Source organism: Talpa occidentalis, unplaced genomic scaffold (assembly GCF_014898055.3).
Source record: "Talpa occidentalis isolate TD23 unplaced genomic scaffold, MPIMG_talOcc4v2.1 talOcc4.7, whole genome shotgun sequence".
In the NCBI taxonomy this organism is placed as follows: domain Eukaryota; kingdom Metazoa; phylum Chordata; class Mammalia; order Eulipotyphla; family Talpidae; genus Talpa; species Talpa occidentalis.
This window is the reverse complement of record NW_023605083.1, coordinates 80,617,613-80,637,751: the sequence shown is the minus strand read 5'-3', so window position 1 is coordinate 80,637,751 and position 20,139 is coordinate 80,617,613. Positions and strand designations below refer to the sequence as shown.

Sequence of the window (20,139 nt, the reverse complement as noted above, 5' to 3'; positions counted from 1 at the left end):
ATGAAACGTGACCCTTTGAATTAAAAAGCACGATATTTCTAAACACAATGGGTCAAAAATCTTTACCTCCTGTTTTAGCAATTGAAATTTTCCTTAAAGAATGAATCAAGTGAGCGAGAAGGGCATCATGAAGCAAAGTAAGAGCTTTAAATTGCATAATTTAGCAAAATCAAAATGGTGAAGAAAATCTTTTATACATACACATGTGAATTGTAAATCTAGACTTAATTAAAATAATGATAAAGAAACTATTTTCTTCCACTTAAACCGATAAATAGAAAAACTGGATAACAGACTCAGCATTAGACAGTCTCATCTTCTATTACCCAAGCTAAAATCCTCAACCAAAGAAAAACCCCCATCCCCTTGCTTTTTCCTACACATGTCTAGTGATGTTTATAGGTTTAGTTAGCACCCCCAGGGGCCAGAGGTAAGGATTCCTTTTGAGTGAGACCAGGAGAAAACACCTTGTGAGCGAAAGTAGCTATTTGTGGAAGTCTCCCACCTTAAAGGACTTATTATAGCTGTAGTTAGAGGGAGATGGCTGGCTGTTTCAAAAAGTATCAAGAGAATAAAGAGATGGTTTCACTGAAATCATATGGAGTTTACTTTGGTATGTCCTTGGAACTGAAAAAAGTTTCCACAGAAGACATTATCTAAGTTACAGTATGAAGAAATATTATTTTACATGGAATTTACATATATAGGAATTTTTCAGTTTTTATTCAGCAGGATCCAGGGAGAGACATGTGGTCAGACAGACAAATGTCTTCAATGGAAAGAAAGAATCAGATCAAGCTGACTTTCCCATCCTAGACAACATCATTCTTAAAGCTGTCCAACCGCTTTGATCAATTGTTCTGATGAATAAATTGACTTTCCAGATATCTTGGGACTTAAAAGGAAAGCTTTTAGTAGATATGAGGATTCACTGAAATGATACATTCCTTTGTTAAGTGTGCCATCATGCCACAAGTTGGCATTACGACTTACACTTTTTTGTATGTGTATATGAATCTGGTTAACAAAAATCATTTTGGATGGTCTGATTAATGCTAGGTACATGTATAAATACTGTTTCTGGATCTAGGAGTTTGGAGTTTTACTCTGGACTTCGGTAACCACCAAAATAGTGCAGGCATGCTTTCTTTGATGATGATTACTTCATTCTAACTTTAAAACCGGCTGTTCTGTATTTTGTTAAGATGTCTACATTACACTGAGTTGATCTCTTCCAAGCTATGGAAACAATCCAAGTGTCCCCAAACAGATGATCAAGAAGATGTGGTACATATACATACTGGAATACTACTGAGCAATAAAAAAATAAATTAACTCATGCCATTTGTGGCAACATAGAACCAGAAGGGATTATGCTAAGTGAAGTAAGCCAGAAGTTGATAGATAAATATCAGATGGTGTCACTTAGAGAAAAACCAAATAAAGGGTAAGAAAAAGACTTTAAAACCAACCCTTTAAGTTGACCATAGGCATGGGGTGGGGGTTGTGGAGTGAGAAAAAGGTAGGGAGAGCGCATAGTACCCTGTGATGGAGGACTATGGGTGCTTTGGAGGTAGGTATGCTAAGGTGTCTACATCTGGAGGGGGAGATCCTATACTTTCAAAATACCAACAAGGATGTAAGCCAATGGTTCTTCAGTTAAAAAAAAATATTCAAATACTAATGGCTATATTTTCTTGAACTACATGGTTTAATCTTCCTCTATGACAGTGTTTGATCAGTTTGGCTAAAGGTTTGTGAATTTTGCTGATGAACCAATTTTATATTTTGTACATTTTTTTCTATCATTTCTCTAGTCTTTGATTAATTTCTGTCTAACCTATCATTTTTTCCTTCTATTTGTGTTGATTTTAGTTTGCTCTTGATTCTCTGATATCTTAAGGAGAAAGAGTTATACAATCTGAAGAGAAACCAGAATATTCTCTGGCTTCTTAAGATGGAAGATTAGATTATCAATTTGCAATCTTTCATCTTTTTTACTTTGGCATTAAAGCAGTATTTCAGTTGTAACCCATAGTTTTAGTATGTTGGGTCTTCATTTCCTAATGTTCAAATTTCCATGTAGAAATTTCTTAGACTGCTGATTATTTGGGAGTGTGTCATTTAATTTTCAACTATTTGGGGGCATTCCCCCAATTTTTTCCCTGTTATTTATTTCTCATTTCACTCCATTATGGTTGGAGAACACATTTTATATGATTTCAATACTTTTAAGTTTATTGAAGCTTATTTGATAACCAACCATATGCTTGAAGTGCATTTGAGAATTATTTATTTCCTTCTTCTGTTTAATCTATTAGTCTATTCTAAATTAATAATTTTGTCTTCTTTTTCTAGTTTCTTAAGGTGGAAATTAAGGTTGTTATTTTAGACCATTCTTATTTTCTTTTTTGCCTTTCAAATTTTTATTTTATTTATTTAAAGACTATTTCTGCATACAAGAACTGGGGTTGAGGCCAGAGGTGTGGGGGCTAAGCAGATTCACCAGAGACAGAGTGGGGAGCAGAACAGGCAGATCTACTGAAATGCACTGCTACGGGGAGCAGCAGGCGAGACAGGAGAGATGTGCTGCTCCATGTGGGTTAGCTCCCTGGCTAGTGATCAAACTCGTGCTGCAGTTAGCTTGATAGTGTCGAGACTTTAACCCTTATGTCACCAGGGAGGCCCACAAATTTTTATTTTTTATCAAAATATTACATGCTAATATATATATATATTTCAGGGGTGTATCAAACACAGTAAAGTTTACCACTGAAAGTCTATCTTTTGCCATACAACTGATCTCTTTTACCTGATTAATCCACCCACTTTTCCCCTTCCCATCTGTTAACCAATAAGTAGGTCTTGTAGTCTAAAGTTTATTTTTGTTTTACTTAGTTCATCTATTTGTTTGGTTTCTCTGTACACCAGTCACATGCTAAAGCATATTTGTGTCTCTGACCAGTTTTTCGGGCTGTTACAACGTATGATACTGTATGTATACCTCCCTCTGAATATATTGTGACTCTATAGCAGAAATGGTAGAATTCCTAGATTAAGTGTTTGGGCACTTAAAATTTTGATAATGCCAAACTGTTCATGCAAAAGGATTTTGATATTTTGAAGTTTGTCAAATTTAGAGTTGAAAAATAATGCTTCATTATCTTATTGTGAATCATACTGCAGTTATGTACATTTTTAATATTTGAAACGAAACACCTTTAAAATCAGCTAAATTTGGACCTTTGCTATGAGTTAATTCTTTGATAATTTTCTTAACTCTCTTTTGGATATTAGCATATTTGTATCAATATTGCCTCTGGAGTCAAGTCAATATTTAAAAATTTGCATAATTTTATAAATAGATTTTATAATTATTTCAATTTCCTTTCACTCTAGATTTCTAACCAAGTATTTAACCCCTGCCTTCCACTTTCCAACTTTCACACTTCACCTGTCCAACTGCTATCATCTCCAGGTATATGTAGTTTATATATCCTGCTTCAGATAAATAAATATGTTCATAGCACACAACTTCCCCCATACCCCCCTTTTTTTCCCTTTTTTTATTTAAATTTTATTTTTATACTCCCCATACAATTACAACCCCTTTATTTTGACCCCAAGCCCTCCTTTCCCCGCCCCCACCCCCCATATTGTGTCTCTGGTTCATAGTTGTTTGTTGATTTTGGTTTTCACTTTCTTATAGTTATTCATTTTCCTGGTCCCTTATTTAAGTTTTCTAGATTCCTGCTATGAGTGAGACCATCAGGTATTTTTCTTTTTCTTTCTGGCTTATTTCGCTGAGCATGATCCCTTCCAGCTCCATCCATGTTACTGCAAATTGCATGTGTTTATCTTTTTTGAATGCTGAGTAATATTCTATGGTGTATATGTACCACATCTTCTTGATCCAGTCATCTATTTTTGGGCATTTGGGTTGTTTCCAAAGCTTAGCTATTGTAAACAGTGCTGCTATAAACACAGGGGTGCAGATGCTCTTTGGAATTGATGTTTCTGTGTCCTTTGTCCCCCATACCCCCTTCTAAATCTCACTAAGTCCTTCTCCTTCTTCCATACTATGTTCTTGCTCCCCCTTTTCCTGATTTTAAAAAATAGAATGAACCAGGCATCCCTGGTGGTGCAAGGGGTATAATATGCAACCTATGAAGCTATCTGCAGCCACTGCAACACGAGTTCGATCCTGGCCAGGGAGCTACCCACATGGTGCAGCAGACCTCTCCTTACTCCCCCGCTACTCCCCTCAGCAGTGTATTTCAGTCAGTCTGCCTGTTCTGTTTCCCACTCTGTCTCTGGGGAATCCTCTCACCCCCCCCCCACACCTCTGGCCTGTACCCCAGTTCTTGTATGCATAAATAAATAAATCTTAAAAAATAGTAATGAACCATGTATAAAAATGTAGTAATGGCCATTACAGACAAGGCAGATCAGCAGGTGCTATGAGGATACACAGGCAGTAAAACACAATCCCTGACCTCAGGGAGGCCCCCCCCCCCCAACCTCCCTCAGGAAGGCTCTACGGCCTACCTCGATAGTCACAATCATTCATCAATGCCTTACAAAGGTACAGCTCACTCATGACGTAGCTTTTGTTATGTTTCACTGTAGTAATATTTAAGTAAGTTTCATAAGAACTGTTTCTTTTTTTTCAAGGTGGTCTTTTTCTTACCTTTCGAACGTGACAAGAAAAGAGGATATTCATGTATTTGTCTTTTCGTTTCAGTTCATTAGCAACTGGGACAAACGTGACTGAGGTCTGAGGTGTATCTGGCTTCTGAAAAAGAAATGTGGTAAAATAAGTCTGTTTAGCATGTTAGATAAAAAGGCCATTTTTCAATGCACAGCCTTAGAACAATACTTACGTAGTTTCTCACGTATTTTATCTCCCTGTTCCAGATGGTAACCCACTAAAGGTTTGTTTTAACTCCAAAGGTTCTATAAAATTTTTAAAATATAGAATGGGAAAGAAGAAATGTTGCTTTGGGAATAATTAATATCAAGGTGGTAATTAAAATATAGTTGCTGATTTATACACAGGAAGGTTTAAATGGGCAAAAGCCAGGTTACAAAGTATACCTATGACGTGGTTACAAAATAGAGAGCCCTTTTTAAAGTGGGTGAAACATCAAATATTATATACTTAGCAGCAATCAAATCTTTCAGTTTAGTATCTCATAGAAATATTGTTTCTGAATGTGTCATCTTTGTCTAAATTCTGGGAGAAAAATCTCTTTGACTTTCTACTTTTTTTTTCTCCTGGACTTACCGAAGCAAGATAGTTGCCTTCCCAGGCCCTCTGCAGTCCAAGGTCAGCCCTCTGACCCTTCAACATTTCCATGGCTGCAACCTTTGCCCTGACCTGGGGCAGGTCTGCAGGAGGTATGCTCTTGATGAGCTGGGATGCTCGCCATCTACAAGTAAATAATCAAAATGTAGGAGACTTTAGAATCTCATTCACTCTCAAAAATACAATTAAGTAGAATCTACAATTAAGTAGAATGAAACTAAACCACCACATGCTACCTACAAAAAGTAAAATGTCTCCAAGAGATACACAGAACCTGTTTTAGGCAGAAAGCTAATTCGGTAAAACTAGCTTTGTTGTTTGAGAGCAATTCAACTACAACCTAGTGATGCTTGGGCTCTCACAATATTTAGAGTTAGGGCTCAGAAACTTTGAATTCATCATTTATTCATTCAACAAATATTTTCAAACACCTACTGAACTCCAGATGTTGTTTAGACAATGGAAGCATAGCAGTAAACAGATGAAGGTCCTTCCTGATAGTTACTTATAATCTAGAGAGACAGACAATAAACAAGTCAACAAGTGAAATATACAGTATATATCATCTGGCAAGAGTTCTGGAGAAAATAAGGCAGGAAACGAGGATAAGAATGCTGCACAGGGAAGGAATGGGGAGTGGATTACTTATATAGGGCGGTGAGGGAGGCACTGCTGCTAAGCATATATAAGCAAAGACCTACAGGAAGTGAAGGAGCCAGCTGTTAGGATATCTGAGTGAGTGTTGTAGGAATACAACACAGCTGTGCAAAGGCTCTAAAGAAAGAGCCTTCCAGGTGTGCCAGAAGATCAGCCAGGAGTCTTCTGACACTGAGGCAGAACCAGGCAGAGTAAGAGGAGGGGAGGGAGAGGGAGAATTAGGGCCAGAACCTACAGAGCCTTGAAGGACATCATCAGGACTTTGGCTTTTACTCTGAAGGAACTGGGAAGCCACTGAGGGTTTTGAGCAAGGCTGAAGGGGAGCTGGGCAGGATGACCAGTGAGGAGGCTGCTTCCACAGTGTACATAGTAGAGGATGGGGCTTGGATCGGGGAGGCATTGGGGGAAGGGGAGCTAGGTGTTGGTTCTTGATATATTCTGAAAGAAGTGTCAATAGGATTTGCTGATGGATCAGATGTGGGGACAAGAGAGCAGGAAGGATTTAAAGATGACTCCGAGATCTTTTGGTATAAGCAACTGAAGCCATAGATTAAAAATAATCTATTTGTGATTAAGAAAAACAAATACAGAGTCTTTTAAGCTCTTAGCCCTACACCTTAGCCTCCTTGATACTTAGGCCCCCTTGATACTTAGGTCACAGCATTGAAGTAGGGAGGGTGGAAGCAAACTGAGAACTTCCTTATTTCAGAAGAAATAAGCAAGGGCAGTGGCTCTCAAGCTGCTTCCATGGAACTCACTGCCCTCCATACCCAACTGACTGCAGAGGTGTGCGTGAGACTCAGCTAAAATTGAAAAATGGTGTTCTTTTCCCAATTTATATACAGAAAATGTTAGTAAGGTTCTTTTCATCTCTAAGATCTTCCTAAGAGAGTCTTGTTTTCTTGTTTCAAGATTCTGACTTGGAGCTAAATGTTTTCTCTCTCAAGTTCCTTCTGAAATTACTAAATAAATATAAAAATAAGGAAACACATCTATAGCAACACCAGAAAATGGTAATGCTGTAATAAATTAGAGGATGTGAAGACTTTCTGGAAGATATAGAGCTGATGGGATGGAGCTCATGGAGAAGCAGCTCCATATTGGGCAATCCACACAGAGGAAGGAGACGGACTCCTTCAGCAGAAATGGCCTGAGAATCTTTAGCCCAAAGTAGTAAGGGCTGGTAGCAGGGGAGGAGGTAAAAGACTCCACAGTGAGAGTTGTGCCAGCTAACGGCTCACAGGATGGCTAACCATATATGCCAGAGCAGTCAGTCAGAGACAGCGGGTGGCCAAAACAATATCCATGGAAAAAGTTCAGCATGACAGTGAAACCCTCATCTCTACTTTCCATGGCTAACCAACACTAATGGAACAGACTAAGATTACTATAGAGAGGCTGGATGTCGGGACAAGGGAGCAGGAAGGATTTAAAGATGACTCCAAGGTCTTTTGGTATAAGCAACTGAAGCCATAGATTAAAAATAATCTATTTCTGATTAAGAAAAACAAGTACTGGGCCTCCCTGGTGGTACAAGGGGTTTGGGAGCAAGGCAACAGTTTGGGAGCAGTAGGTGGTCAAAGTCACAGACCTGGTGACTGGAACATCCTATGACACTAAGTGCCTTGCTAAGTAACTGCTCCAATTAGGCCTGAGCCCACATTTCTTTCTTGGTGGGTGAGGCCCTTGCTCTGCCAATGTTTCCAGTCTCTGTGCTTGGTCAGCCTGTCCCTTCCTCACTGCCCTCCCTACCCAACTGACTGCAGAGGTGTGCTGGCACATCTGGGCCTGACTTGTGCCTCTCATCCTGACTGAGCAAACCACCATCTAAAAACATGTGCAGAGGGCAGTGATAGCCATACCCATAAAGATCGCCAACCTCAGAAATAAGAAAGGGGGTCAAAGCTGGGCACAAAGAAGGCCCCCGCCTTCCTAGAATAAAAAGAATTACTCTGAAGGCAGGCGTGAGTCTAAACACAGCTGGACACACGCTGAAAAAAATTTTTTAAATATATATATATATTTTAAGATTTATTTATTTATTTATGCATACAAGAACTGGGTACAGGCCAGATGTGTGGGAGGGTGAGAGGATTCACCAGAGACAGAGCTGGGAGCAGAACAGGCAGACAGACCGAAGACACTGTGGAGGGGAGCAGCGGGCAAAACAGGAGAGGTCTACCACGCCATGTGGGATTCTCGCAGGCTGGCCAGGATCGAAATGGCACTGCAGAGGCTGCGGAGCTTCACAGCGCTCCGCTCAACCGCCTGCGCCACCAGGGGAGGCCCCACACTGAAATTTGAGAACAAAATAGAAACCCCACAATTATGATGGAGTCCTTTAACATATTCCTTGCCTCTCAGTTTTTGATGTGCCAAAAAAATTCAAGATTAGATTAGATAGGACACAATGATTAGATCAGGAGCTGGTAACTAGCCTGTGCCAAATCCAGCCCATGGCCTGGTGTTCTGCTGCTTTCCAGCTGAGTAGTTTTTACACGTTTAACACAATGAAAACATAACAAAGCAAAATATGTGAAGACCATTTGTAGCCCACAAAACCTATTTACTAACTGACCCTTTACAGATGAGGTTGACAAAAGTGATTCATTTGGGGAGGGAGGGATGAAGGGAGAAGGGGGCAGAGAGAAAGAATACAGTTAACAAACAGAGTGGACACATTTTTTCAATGCTACCATGACTTTAAGTCCTGAGAAGGGTGGACTGTCTTTGGCATCTTTCTTGTTTGTTACCATATCCCTGGAATCTAGCTCAGCAGGCAGTGAGTAAGAATTTGCTGCATAATTAAATGGAATTTCACAAAAATTAATAAATTTCAGGCCATGCATAAAACCCCAAAATCTAATAAGATTATAGAGGTCACAATGCAATATAACCAAAATCAATTAATTCTTTGCTGTCATTAAAAATATTATATAGCACTTTGTCATGTACAGCACTCCTTGACTTAATTCTATGTAAATATATATAACCACATTATAATCTCAATTGTACATAAAAAGAACCCAAATGCTCTGGATGCATATATATATTCACAGTATGAGCAAATGTTTTCCTAGTGCTGAGTATGTGTCAGGCACTACCTGAAATGCTATATAAATCTACTCATAAACCTTTCAACAACCCTATGAGCAGGTACCATTATTACAGCCCCGTTACAGATAGGGTAACCGAGGCTCCAAAACTTAATTAATTTGCCCAGGTTTATACATCTGGTCAGTGGCAAAGCTAGAAAATGAGCCCAAATTCCAGGGTTTGTGCTTTTTAACTTGCATGTCATATTCTCTCCCACTCGTGTGCCTATGTGTGCTGGCACAGGCATAAACTTGGATACAAAGTAACTGTGTGGTATCTCAGGGGAAAGGAATAAAATGGGGAGATGAGGGAAGGTGTGGTGGAGTTCAGCCTTTTCTTTTTTTCGTCTTTGGCCTTCCTCTGGGCCACCAGTCATGGCCCTTGCCTTGACCAGGTGCACAGATGCCCAGGTAAGTGAGCGTGGGGGGTCTCAGGAAACCTAATCTGAGGGTCAGGCTTATTCAGGATGCTCGTGGCCTCTGAGCTCTGCGTCCATCACCCAGCTCTGTGGAGCTGCCTCCATACTGCCTCCAAATGTGTCTACTTCTCTCCACCTGGGTTACTGTCCTGGTTCTCATTCAAGTTTTCATTTTTTCTCACAAACTGGAGGATGTCAACTTTATAGCCTATATATTTTTATAGTATTTCACTTAAAACAAGCATTTGTTCATATAAAGCTTACTTTAAAATTATGTCAAAAATGCAGGTTACAGATAACATTAATGAAAAAATTTGTATCAGCATTCAATAGCCTGTCAAGATTTATAACTAGCATTTTACTTGGAGTATGTGAGCTGAGAATTGTGGTATGTGTGCTTTCAATAATTCTTTATTGTTTGATTTTCTCTTTTTAGATAATTTCTTTTTTATTAAAAAAGCAAATGAGATACATATTAAAAAGTTCGCTTATGCATTTTGCTTTTTCTTTTGCTATCTGCCACCAATTACACAGAACAAAATCTAAAGGAAGATAAAATCTGATTTAGCATAGAATTATAAATTAGTTCTTTTACATTCATAAATCAATTATTTCATAGTGCTCTTTGTGGAATATTGTGATACCAAATGACCACATTTGAGAACCATTAATTTATGTGACTAGATGGCTGTATCTAAGACAGCTAAATATATCTGGTGCACACTGGCAACAAATAAACTCAAAAAATGGGAAGAAAGGACCTATGAGTAATGACAAACTCAGATTCAGGGCAGTTTATAAAAAACTAAGATCAGTTGGAAAGGTATCAACTTTTACATGGATGTTTCTTTATTTTAAAAAACAGCTTGCTCTAAAAGAGTTGTTTTCTCCCTGGCACTTTAAAATCATCTGAGAAACTCTACAAAGGAACTCTGCTTGGGCCCTGTTCCCCAGCTTCATTAAACAGGACTTTCTGGAGGACTCCTGGTGTGTTTTACAAACTCCTTGTGGCTTTAAGGTACAGCAGGATAATGAACCACTGCTCAGAAACCATGAGGGGCCTCCCTGGTGGGTTGAGCACAGCGCTGTGAAGTTGTCTGCAGCCTATGCAGCACGGGTTCAATTCCCGGCCAGCCAGGGAGATACCCACATGGTGTGGCAGACCTCTCTTGTCTTGCCCGCTGCTCCCCTCAGCAGTGTATTTCAGTCCATCTGCCTTTTCTGCTCCCCACTCTGTCTTGGTGAATCCTCCTACCCTCCCATGCCTCTGGCCTGTATCCCAGTTCTTGTATAAATAAAATCTTAAAAAAAAAAAAGGATAAGACCATTGATTCATTGAGTACCTGTCTCATGAGAGGCACCTGTATTTCATATCTTAAAAAAAAACAAGAAACCATGAACAGACTTTCCAGTTTGCACTGTGTGGTGATTTTAATAAAAAGTTGTTTTTTTGCTAATGAAAGTAGAGAGGGTGCTGATGGCTTAACTAAAGCAGGCTAGACCCAGAAGCTGTGGCACACTGCTATCCCATTATTTTGAGAGACAAACACATGTGCTCAGTAAGTAAAGTCTATAAACCCTAAGAGAGGAGGTCAAAGTAAAAGCGTAAGCTAAGCAAAAATGCGTAAGCCCCCAATTTCTGACTCTCCAGTGAGTATGCGCCATAAATGGACGTTATACACACTCCTCATTCTTACCTATTAAAAATTGTCTGCAAAGCCTCCTCGAAGCGGCGGAGCACCTTCGGCGGGGTGGGCCACTGCACATGTTTCCCATGGTCCTTCATGGTCTTGACACCCTGGAAGCGCTTGGCCACCTCGCGGATGTAGGATTTCACTTTGTAGCGCCGGTAGCATCTGATAATCGCCACAGCTGCCTTGGTCCTCTTGTACTGCATACGGGCCAGGGTGCCGCGCCATACCTTCACAGTAGAGAAAGAAAATAAAAGGTTGGTGGCAGACTGAGTAGTAAATGACCTTGAAATGCTCAGAAGATTCTCCCCTTGCAAACTACCCTAATCGCCTTCTTTGATAAACTCCTTGTACAATCTGCCATTATCAGCTCTAGCTAATAGTCAACTGGGGACCAAGGGTGTCATTAAAATCAGCCCGAGCCAACGCCTGTCGATTCTGTCTGCCACCAACAGATGGCGCTGGGCACCACGTGGGTCATTTTGTGCCCGTCTGGCTGCCCATCCATTATTCACACCTGAGCCATGTCTGCCCAGTTTGAAGTGCAGTCCTGTTTTAACGTTGCAGCCATGAAAAGCAGAAAGCCAAAATACGAATAGCTTTGGGTGATTATTTTAAGAATGTCGAAAGGAAGCAAAATCAGTCAGAATCACAAGTTACCAACGTCTGAGCTCTCTTGTGAAGGCTAGACTTGCATAGATTATACACAGGGGCCACTAGGGTAAGTTAGGTCAGGTTGAATTTACAATCTGATTTCTACAGTCTGTGTACCCCTCGCCCCAAGTACTATGTAAACTCCTGAGAACTTAGTTGAATTCCTGGGGAAGAGGCAAAATAGACAACTAGTATTATATGAATCTGTTAAAAATTTTTCAAGTGCTCAGAAATCAAAAAGACAACATATGCACGTCTTCATGCCAGCTTTATCCAAGCACAGAAAGTCAGGGATACTTAGATATTTTCTCAGCATCCTTTGTCGAGGCTCCTGTGCTTCTTAATCTCTTGAGCAAAAAGAAATGGGTGGGATATCCAACTCATTATTGGTTCTTCCTATATTCTTCTTCCACCAAAATGACTCTCCTACACGATTTCCAGAGTAAGTCCTTTCTTTGCTTTTCTCTAGGACCCCCAAAGTACCCTAATTGCCTTCTTTGATAAACTCCTTGTACAATCTGCCATTACCAGCTCCAGCTAATAGTCACTGCTGCTACTTAACTGTTGCAATGCTTAGGCTGATGGTATTACTTCCCTCTGGTGACTCAGGACCAAGATTTTCAATCTTTAGTTCAAAACCCACAGCATGGGGTCTCCAGACTCCTTCAGGTTTCTTTTATTTTGCCTTAAATCTCCCTCTGTGCCTGCCAGTTTCTCTCAGAGACACTCACGCCCTGCCACTTTCATTCAGTCATGGGGCTATCTTAGTGCAGACTTCTATCCTGGACCATGTGCCTGCAGTGCTCTCCTATTTCATCCTGCTGCACAGTAAAGATAGATTTGTTTGCATACTATGGGCGACAAGGTCATCCAGGGACCCCAGAGAGGAACTAACAGGTCAAACAAATAATGGTATGTAAGGGAAACACGACATATGCGCAATTTGTGATGGGAACCTAGCAGTTTGGAATGGGAGCACATACACAGAATATATAAAGGCAATGAGGCAATGAAAACTAACTTGTTATTGTATGTGGCATCAGCACAGCAACCCTTTTTAGTCAAAATGGCTCTCTTCCTAGTAGCCGAATCCATCCCGCAGATGGCTTTGCTACGCCTCCACCCAAGTGCTAAAATAAAGGTCCCTTCTTTAGTATCTCGGAAAACCACAAGAATACAATTAGAGGGTGAAAGTCTGTGATTCCATTTCTTAAACAAAACACATTTTAAAAGCTTCATACTGTTTGATGCCTTTTTTTTAAGGCAAAGGAAATGAAGACTCCCTGGAGTCACATCTATATAGGTAATCAATCTTTAATTTTAAAGAAGTGCTTTAGAGAGTTTTTATTAAAATGATTTTGGTTAGATTCTTCAGTAATATGAAAAAAATTTTTTATAAGTAAGTGCCTTTTTAAGGGATGGGGTTTTTTTGGACATTTAGAATGTCATCTGTGTGGTTGGTTTATGTTTTATAGATGGAGAAAAATCAAACAGTACAAAGATCCTTATAAAAAAAGACAGCTGCTCTTCTCCTTGTCCACCTAACCCCACCTCCACACCCCACAGTCTCATTCCACACTGACTATTTTAATTGCTTCTACTGGTACTTACTGTCATACTATAAGCAATGCATGATATCTTTACTTCTTGGTTGATTCTTTTAGACACTCCCCAAATTACAGAAGGTGGTGATTTATCTCTCAAGCCACCACTCTTACCTCTCCTTTATCATCCCAATAAAAATTATATCAAAAACTTTAAGCTCACAGTGTTTACAAGATTACACAATTCATATAATACATGTATAGATCCTCCTTATGTTACATATAAATTTGGTTAAGGAGTAGAACATGACGACCCGTCTTTTATCTTGTCATGTAAATTTATATTTTACCTGTAGTTAAAAGTGGTCTCATTTTAAAAACTCACTTTATTTTCTATATATCTACTGGTAACGATTGTCAAATGCTCTAACAGACTCACCCAAAGATCAGCAATAATTTCTCGCTGTCCAGCACATCAGCCGAAGCTTCTCCTTTCAACTCCCTGTGTCCTTGTGCTCTTGGGCCCACTGCACTGCTCTATACGCTGGGACTTTTTAAACCACTCTTCTGGTACTTTGGATCCCTAGTTCCTGAGGTTATATCTTTCTTTTTCTGGTTCCCCCCACCCTTATGGTTCCAAGAAAGGGTGCAAGGCCAGTAAATTTCCATTCTCCTTTAATTTCCTTGAGCAAACAAACAATGCCTGAAATGTTTGTCTGTTTCGTGGGGGTGGGGGGGGGGGGGGGCAGAGTGGCTGACCTCAGACTGCTTACGTTTTAATCCTGGCCCTGTTTCTATCAGCGGGGTAAACTTGAGCAAGCTGCTTAACCCCTTGGTGCCTTCCTTTCCGTGTCTGTAAAATGGGCATGATGGTGGTATGCAATTAAAGGAGTCATTACAGAACAAACACTTAAAACAGCCCTGGTGGGCAGGAGGTGCTCATAAAGCCTCAGTTGCCATGACGACCTGAGCATCTATTGTTTGCCTTCAACAGACTGTGGTACTTCCCTTTTTGTAAGTGCAGCTCTTTTGTCTCAGTCAGACTTAGTGTAACCTGGAAAGTCTTTATTGAATGGGAGTCATTTTTTTTTTCCAGTCTGCTATGTGCCCCCACGTGGTATTTGAATGTTTGTTTTATCCCCGCTATTGATGACACTGACTGCATATCCATGGTTTATATGCCTCAGCCAGTCTTTCAGCTGCACTAGAGGAGGGGACAGAGAGCTGTGGCTTGGCATAGCTGTCACTGAGTTTTTTCCTTAATATCAATAAATATATGCAGCAAAGGTTTGCTTGACTGAGTCTGGGGGTGTATTGTAGGTTTCTGGTTTGGTTGGAGGACAAATATTCTTTTCTGCATGTCTCCATGTAGCGCTTTTTCTTGGTTCAGCTGTAATAATTATTCCTAGTAGAGGCTTCCTCTGTAATGTGGATCATTCCCCGCCTTCCCCAGGTGTACCTTTATATTTAAGGCCAACAAACTCAGAAATGGTCAGACTATTCAAAATTCCCTCCTAACACTTCTCCATGCTCCATTCTTTGAAAAATATGTTGATTTTTTTTTTTTTTTAGCACCTTCTTCCAACTTGGTCCAATTTTCCTTTTCCTGGATGACACTTCTCAAAGTTTATGTATGAAGTTGGGATCTTTTCTTGGTTTCAGAGTTGATGGCATGCTCTTTGTTATTTTCATATTTTTGTAAATTTTGGTGGTGTGTGCCCAGTGGAGTGTCACAGAGAAGTGATTACTCCTGAGCTGATTTACCATGGTCTGGCAGACTAGCTGAATTAGTTGACTTGTGAACCCTCACTTAGGACTCACGCATTTCATCTATGGCCTTGTCCAGATCCACTGGCCTAGCAATTCTTTAGTGCACACAACTGCTGCCGATTAATTTCTTTGCCATGATGCTGACATGAGTTGACAACCTCCTTGTTACTGCAACTTCAAGAAGCAATTGAATCTTTTGGTCAATTACTGTCAGAAGACCATTCAACAGCCAGTCTGTCAAACCCCAAATTGCATTTATTTTGCAGACAAATGAAAATAAAATCACTCCAGCTAACAGGCTGAGTAATTCTAACAGGTCCTTCAGGATTCAATCTTGCTGTAAAGTAAATACTCTGATAGCTTTCTTTTGTTTGGTTTTGTTTTCTTGTAAGAGGAGGTGCAACAATGATAATTCATCTTCAGAATCTTTCACGTGAAGGCTATCTTTTTTTTTAATTTAAATTTTATTTTTATATTCCCCATACAATTACAACCCCCTTATTTTGACCCCAAGCCCTCCTTTCCCCGCCCCCCACCCCCATAGAGTATCTCTGGTTCATAGTTGTTTGTTGATTTTGATATTTTCTTTCTTATAGTTATTCTTTTTCCTGGTCCCTTATTTAAGTTTTCTAGATTCCTGCTATGAGTGAGACCATCTGGTATTTTTCTTTCTGGCTTATTTCGCTGAGCATGATCCCTTCCAGTTCCATCCATGTTGCTGCAAATTGCATGTGTTTATCTTTTTTGAATGCCGAGTAATACTCCATGGTGTATATGTACCACATCTTCTTGATCCAGTCATCTATTTTTGGGCATTTGGGATGTTTCCAAAGCTTAGCTATTGTAAACAGTGCTGCTATAAACATAGGGGTGCAGGTGCTCTTTGGGATTGATGTTTCTGTGTCCTTTGGGTAAATACCTAGGAGTGGAATTGCTGGATCATATGGAAGCTCCATGTTTAGTAGGTCAAGAAATCTCCACACAGCTCTCCATAGTGGTTGGACCAGTTTGCACTCCCACCAACAGTGCAGGAGAGTTCCTTTTTCTCCACAACCTCGCCAACATTTGTTGTTGCTAGTTTTTTTTAATATGTGCCATTCTCACTGATGTGAGATGGTATCTCATGGTAGTTTTTTGATTTGCATTTCCCTGATTACAAGTGATGTTGAACATTGTTTCATATGCCTGTTGGCCATTTGCATTTCCTCTTTGGAGAAGTTCCTTTTTAGCGCTTCTGTCCATTTTTTGACTGGATTATTTTCTTTGTTTTTGTTGAGTCTCATCAGTTCTTTGTAGATTTTTGTGATCAGTCCTTTATCATTTGTGTTATGTGCAAAAATGTTCTCCCAGTCAGTGGGGTTTCTCTTTGTTTTTGTTATTGTCTCTTTTGCTGTGCAGAAGCTCTTCAATTTGATGTAGTCCCAGCTGTTGATCTTTGCCTACGTGAAAGCTATCTTGAACCTGCTTTTTTGACATAGGACTACAGGGTTTTGGTCAAGTATTGGGCACTGGAGACCCAATGAAATGTCTGGGGATGATGCAGCTTTGTCTGAGATGCTGCCTGCCTTCTGCACCCCCAGGTTGATCTCTAACACAGGGGTGGCCCACTACTTGGTCAGGGTACAAGTTGGACTTTTATCTTATTGAAAAAATGTGCTGACATTTCTTCCTTATGCCTAACATTTGCAACATGCAGAATTCCATTAAAAAAAACAAAATAAAAACAACCCTCTATACCTTTGTTAGCAAGGTATTGCTAGCAGTTTTGAATATTTCTTTCAAAGTCTTCTGAAGTTTTGAGATCACTCAAAAACTCAAATAACTTATATTTGAAAGGAACAGTCAAAGGTATAGCCTAACATTCATTTCCATAGAATTCTAAACGTGAATTCTGGCACACAAAGCTGTACACTGCCAATTCCCATTTTGAGATTCGTATACATATTTCCATATTAAAATGCCTGAGATGTTCTTTGTAATAAACCTATTTTAACTTTGTTCAAAAGAATTCAAAAAATATATTTGACCATAGAATCCTTTGTAAAAAGGTTATTCAATTTGAAGGGAATGAAGATATGCCATCTTCAAATATGCTACTTTGGCATAAACATTATTTTGAGCATTTTTCATTCTACAAAAATGTCCCAAATTCCTATTGTATTTATGTAGTTTCTGGAGGAAATATGGAGGAACACAGGAAACACCTAAGACATCCTATGAAAAACCAAATATGCTGATGAGATAACTGAGAAACAACTACAACTAATCCCTTAAAAAGTCAGAGCTGGGGCCTCCCTGGTGGCCTAAGGATTAAGTCTCAGTACTATCACTGCGACGGCCTGAGTTCCATCCCTGGCCACGGAGCTAACCCACATGGCATAGCAGACCTCTCCTGTCTCGCCCACTGCTCCCCTCAGCAGTGTATTCAGTAGATCTGCCTGTTCTGCTTCACTCTGTCTCTGGTCAATTCTCTCACCCCCAACCCCCTCGCCGCCCCTGGCACCTCTGTCCTGCACCCCAGTTCTTCTATGCATAAAAAAAAAAAGGTCAGATCTGGTCAAGCGTCACAGCAATGTAAATGTCCATGTAATGTAAATGTCCTGACTTCCTTCTCCAAGAGTGAGGTAGGTTCAAGAAGCCCAGCACTGTTAGAGTGACAGCTCCCTGGCTGGTGCTTCCTGGGGTGGAGAAGCAAGTTCCCACCTGGGATGGAGAGGCCAGCCCCGGGAGTCCCTGGGGACTTAGGTAGTCAAATTTCACAGGCCTTGGATTTGTCACTAGATGATATGTAGTACACACTCCAGCATATTATCATAACAGCGAATGAGTAAACATCTGAAAGGTTCTTTCTAATCCCAAGTGTACATGGAGCTGACAACCACTATCTTTGATTTTTATCTGATTATTGTTATTATCTCTAACATTAATTCACTATTATGTGTCAGACCTTGTTTTTAGATACTTGACATACATTAACAACTGGTATCTAAAAAGCACTTATTTTTGACATATATTTGTCTGTGTACTGTTATTACATTATGTTTCTTTTACTAATGATTCACCATAAAAAAAAAGCAGGAAACATATTTGATGTAAATTTCTTTAAATCACACATTAATATATTTTGTTAGCAAATGCTAGGTTTGGGAAATAATTTTTCAGAGCTATGAGTCTTGCTTCTAGAGAGGAATGCAGTGTGTACAGCTCTTGCTAGCTGCCTGGCTCTGGCAATACGCAGTGGAAGGCGGTGGTGGCAGGGTTCCGCAGTGTGCCCCTGCTTTCCAGCAGTTACCAGTGTACTCTACCCACAATACTGGGTGAAGATGCTTCCCGATGGGGGAATCTTGGGGGCAGGGACTATCGGGACAAGGTCCTTTGTATTACTTAGGGTAAACATGAACTATGCTTCCTCTCTTCATGTTTTTGTCTTGGATTGTAATTAGCCTAAGGGGAGGAAGGTGGGATAAGAAAATATACACTTATTAAAGGCAGATACTTTTTCAATAGTTCAAGTTGCACAACATAAGGTGAACATATGATTAATTATGAAGACCAAGATTGGGCACGATTCCTTTAGTAAAAGGGAAAAAAAGGATATAACTGCATTTGGGGTGCATGATTTCTCATAAGGACAGTACATAGGATTAGAGTGAAAGAAGCTCATGTTAGAAGAATGCGGTGATACCGAGTAGATCACATTTTAGAGAAAAGCCTAAAGGACAACGTTAATTTTCTCAGTGATGTTGAGATTTCACATGTATTTGCAGACATAACTGTAACTATCTTTTTTTTTTTTAAAAAAAGATTTATTTATTTATTTATACAAGCACTGGGTACAGTCAGAAGCACGGGAGGGTGAGAGAATTCACCAGAGCCAGAGGGGAGAGCAGAGCAGGCAGAATGACGAAGTACACTGCTGAGGGGAGCAGCGTGCGGCAGAAGAGGTCTGCGTGCCATGTGGGACCCTCCTCCAGTGGCCGGGGAGCAGCCGGGGATCGAACCGGCGGTGCAGAGGCTGCGGGCAGCTTCGCAACCCAGCGCTCAACTGCTGTGCCACCGGGGAGGCCCCTAACTGTAACTATCTTTACACCAAAATTCTACCAGAAACATAACCCTGTGCTTGTAAATGTGAAAATCCTACTACCTAATCTATTTCTACCCTGAGAAATGTTTCATAAGACAGTATTTAAAAATTGGGGTTTTGGGGGTCTTCAAATGGGAGGGAAGAACACAAGGGAATATGGTGATGGGTCACAGGGGCTGTGGTGTTGGAAGAACTATGGGGACGACACCTGAAGGGAGAAACCAACTACTGTACAAAGTTAAACAACAATGTAAGAAAAAAAATTGGGGTTTCTTAGTTATAAACCTGTTAAGTCAGAACAGATTTAAAATCGATGTTATAGGCATATGATATATTTTTCAGCTAACTTTCCTAGAATCTATGTTAAAAATGGTCTCACATATAATTATTTTTGTAAAATATATATCTACATCTTTTATCCATTTCTTGGGATTGTTTGTTGATTTGTATGAGCCCTTTATAAATTAAGGGAATCACCCTTTTGTCATTGGTGAGTGAAATGTTTGCCTTCAATATATCAATGACTCTTTGGAACTATTCATGGTATACTGCCGTACGGGAGCTGGTTTGTAAAAAATTTGATGTAGTCAAACATTCATTTTTCTTTTATGGTTACATGCATATTTTATACAAAACTGAGATCATACAATGACTAGAACAATGATCTGCAGTGCTATTTATTTGCAAAATTAGGCACATTTCCCCATGTGATCAAGTACCCCAACAATGTGATTCTGAATGGCCTCACATTAGTCAACTAGAAAGTGAACTCAGTTAGTGAACTCAGTTCATTAACCTCCTACTGTGAAATATTTTTGTGTTTTCTATTTTTTTCTTTTTAAGGGTTTATTTTATCTATTTATGCATATGAGAACTGGGGTGTAGGCCAGAGGTGTGGGGAGTGGGAAGCAGAACAG

General features: G+C 39.9%; 1 protein-coding gene across 5 annotated transcripts in view; it reads right to left on the bottom strand.

Annotated features, from left to right (window-relative positions):
- MYO1D (myosin ID) overlaps positions 1-20,139 on the bottom strand; it is a 342,372-nt gene that overhangs the window by 142,707 nt on the left and 179,526 nt on the right. For all 5 annotated transcript variants that reach the window (XM_037494454.2, XM_037494457.2, XM_037494456.2 and 2 more), the window contains exons 17-19: positions 11,177-11,400; positions 5,288-5,432; positions 4,691-4,795 (exon numbers count right to left, since the gene is read on the bottom strand). In XM_037494454.2, coding sequence (XP_037350351.2) covers positions 4,691-4,795; positions 5,288-5,432; positions 11,177-11,400 — 474 coding nt within the window. The remainder of the gene's footprint in view (positions 1-4,690; positions 4,796-5,287; positions 5,433-11,176; positions 11,401-20,139) is intronic.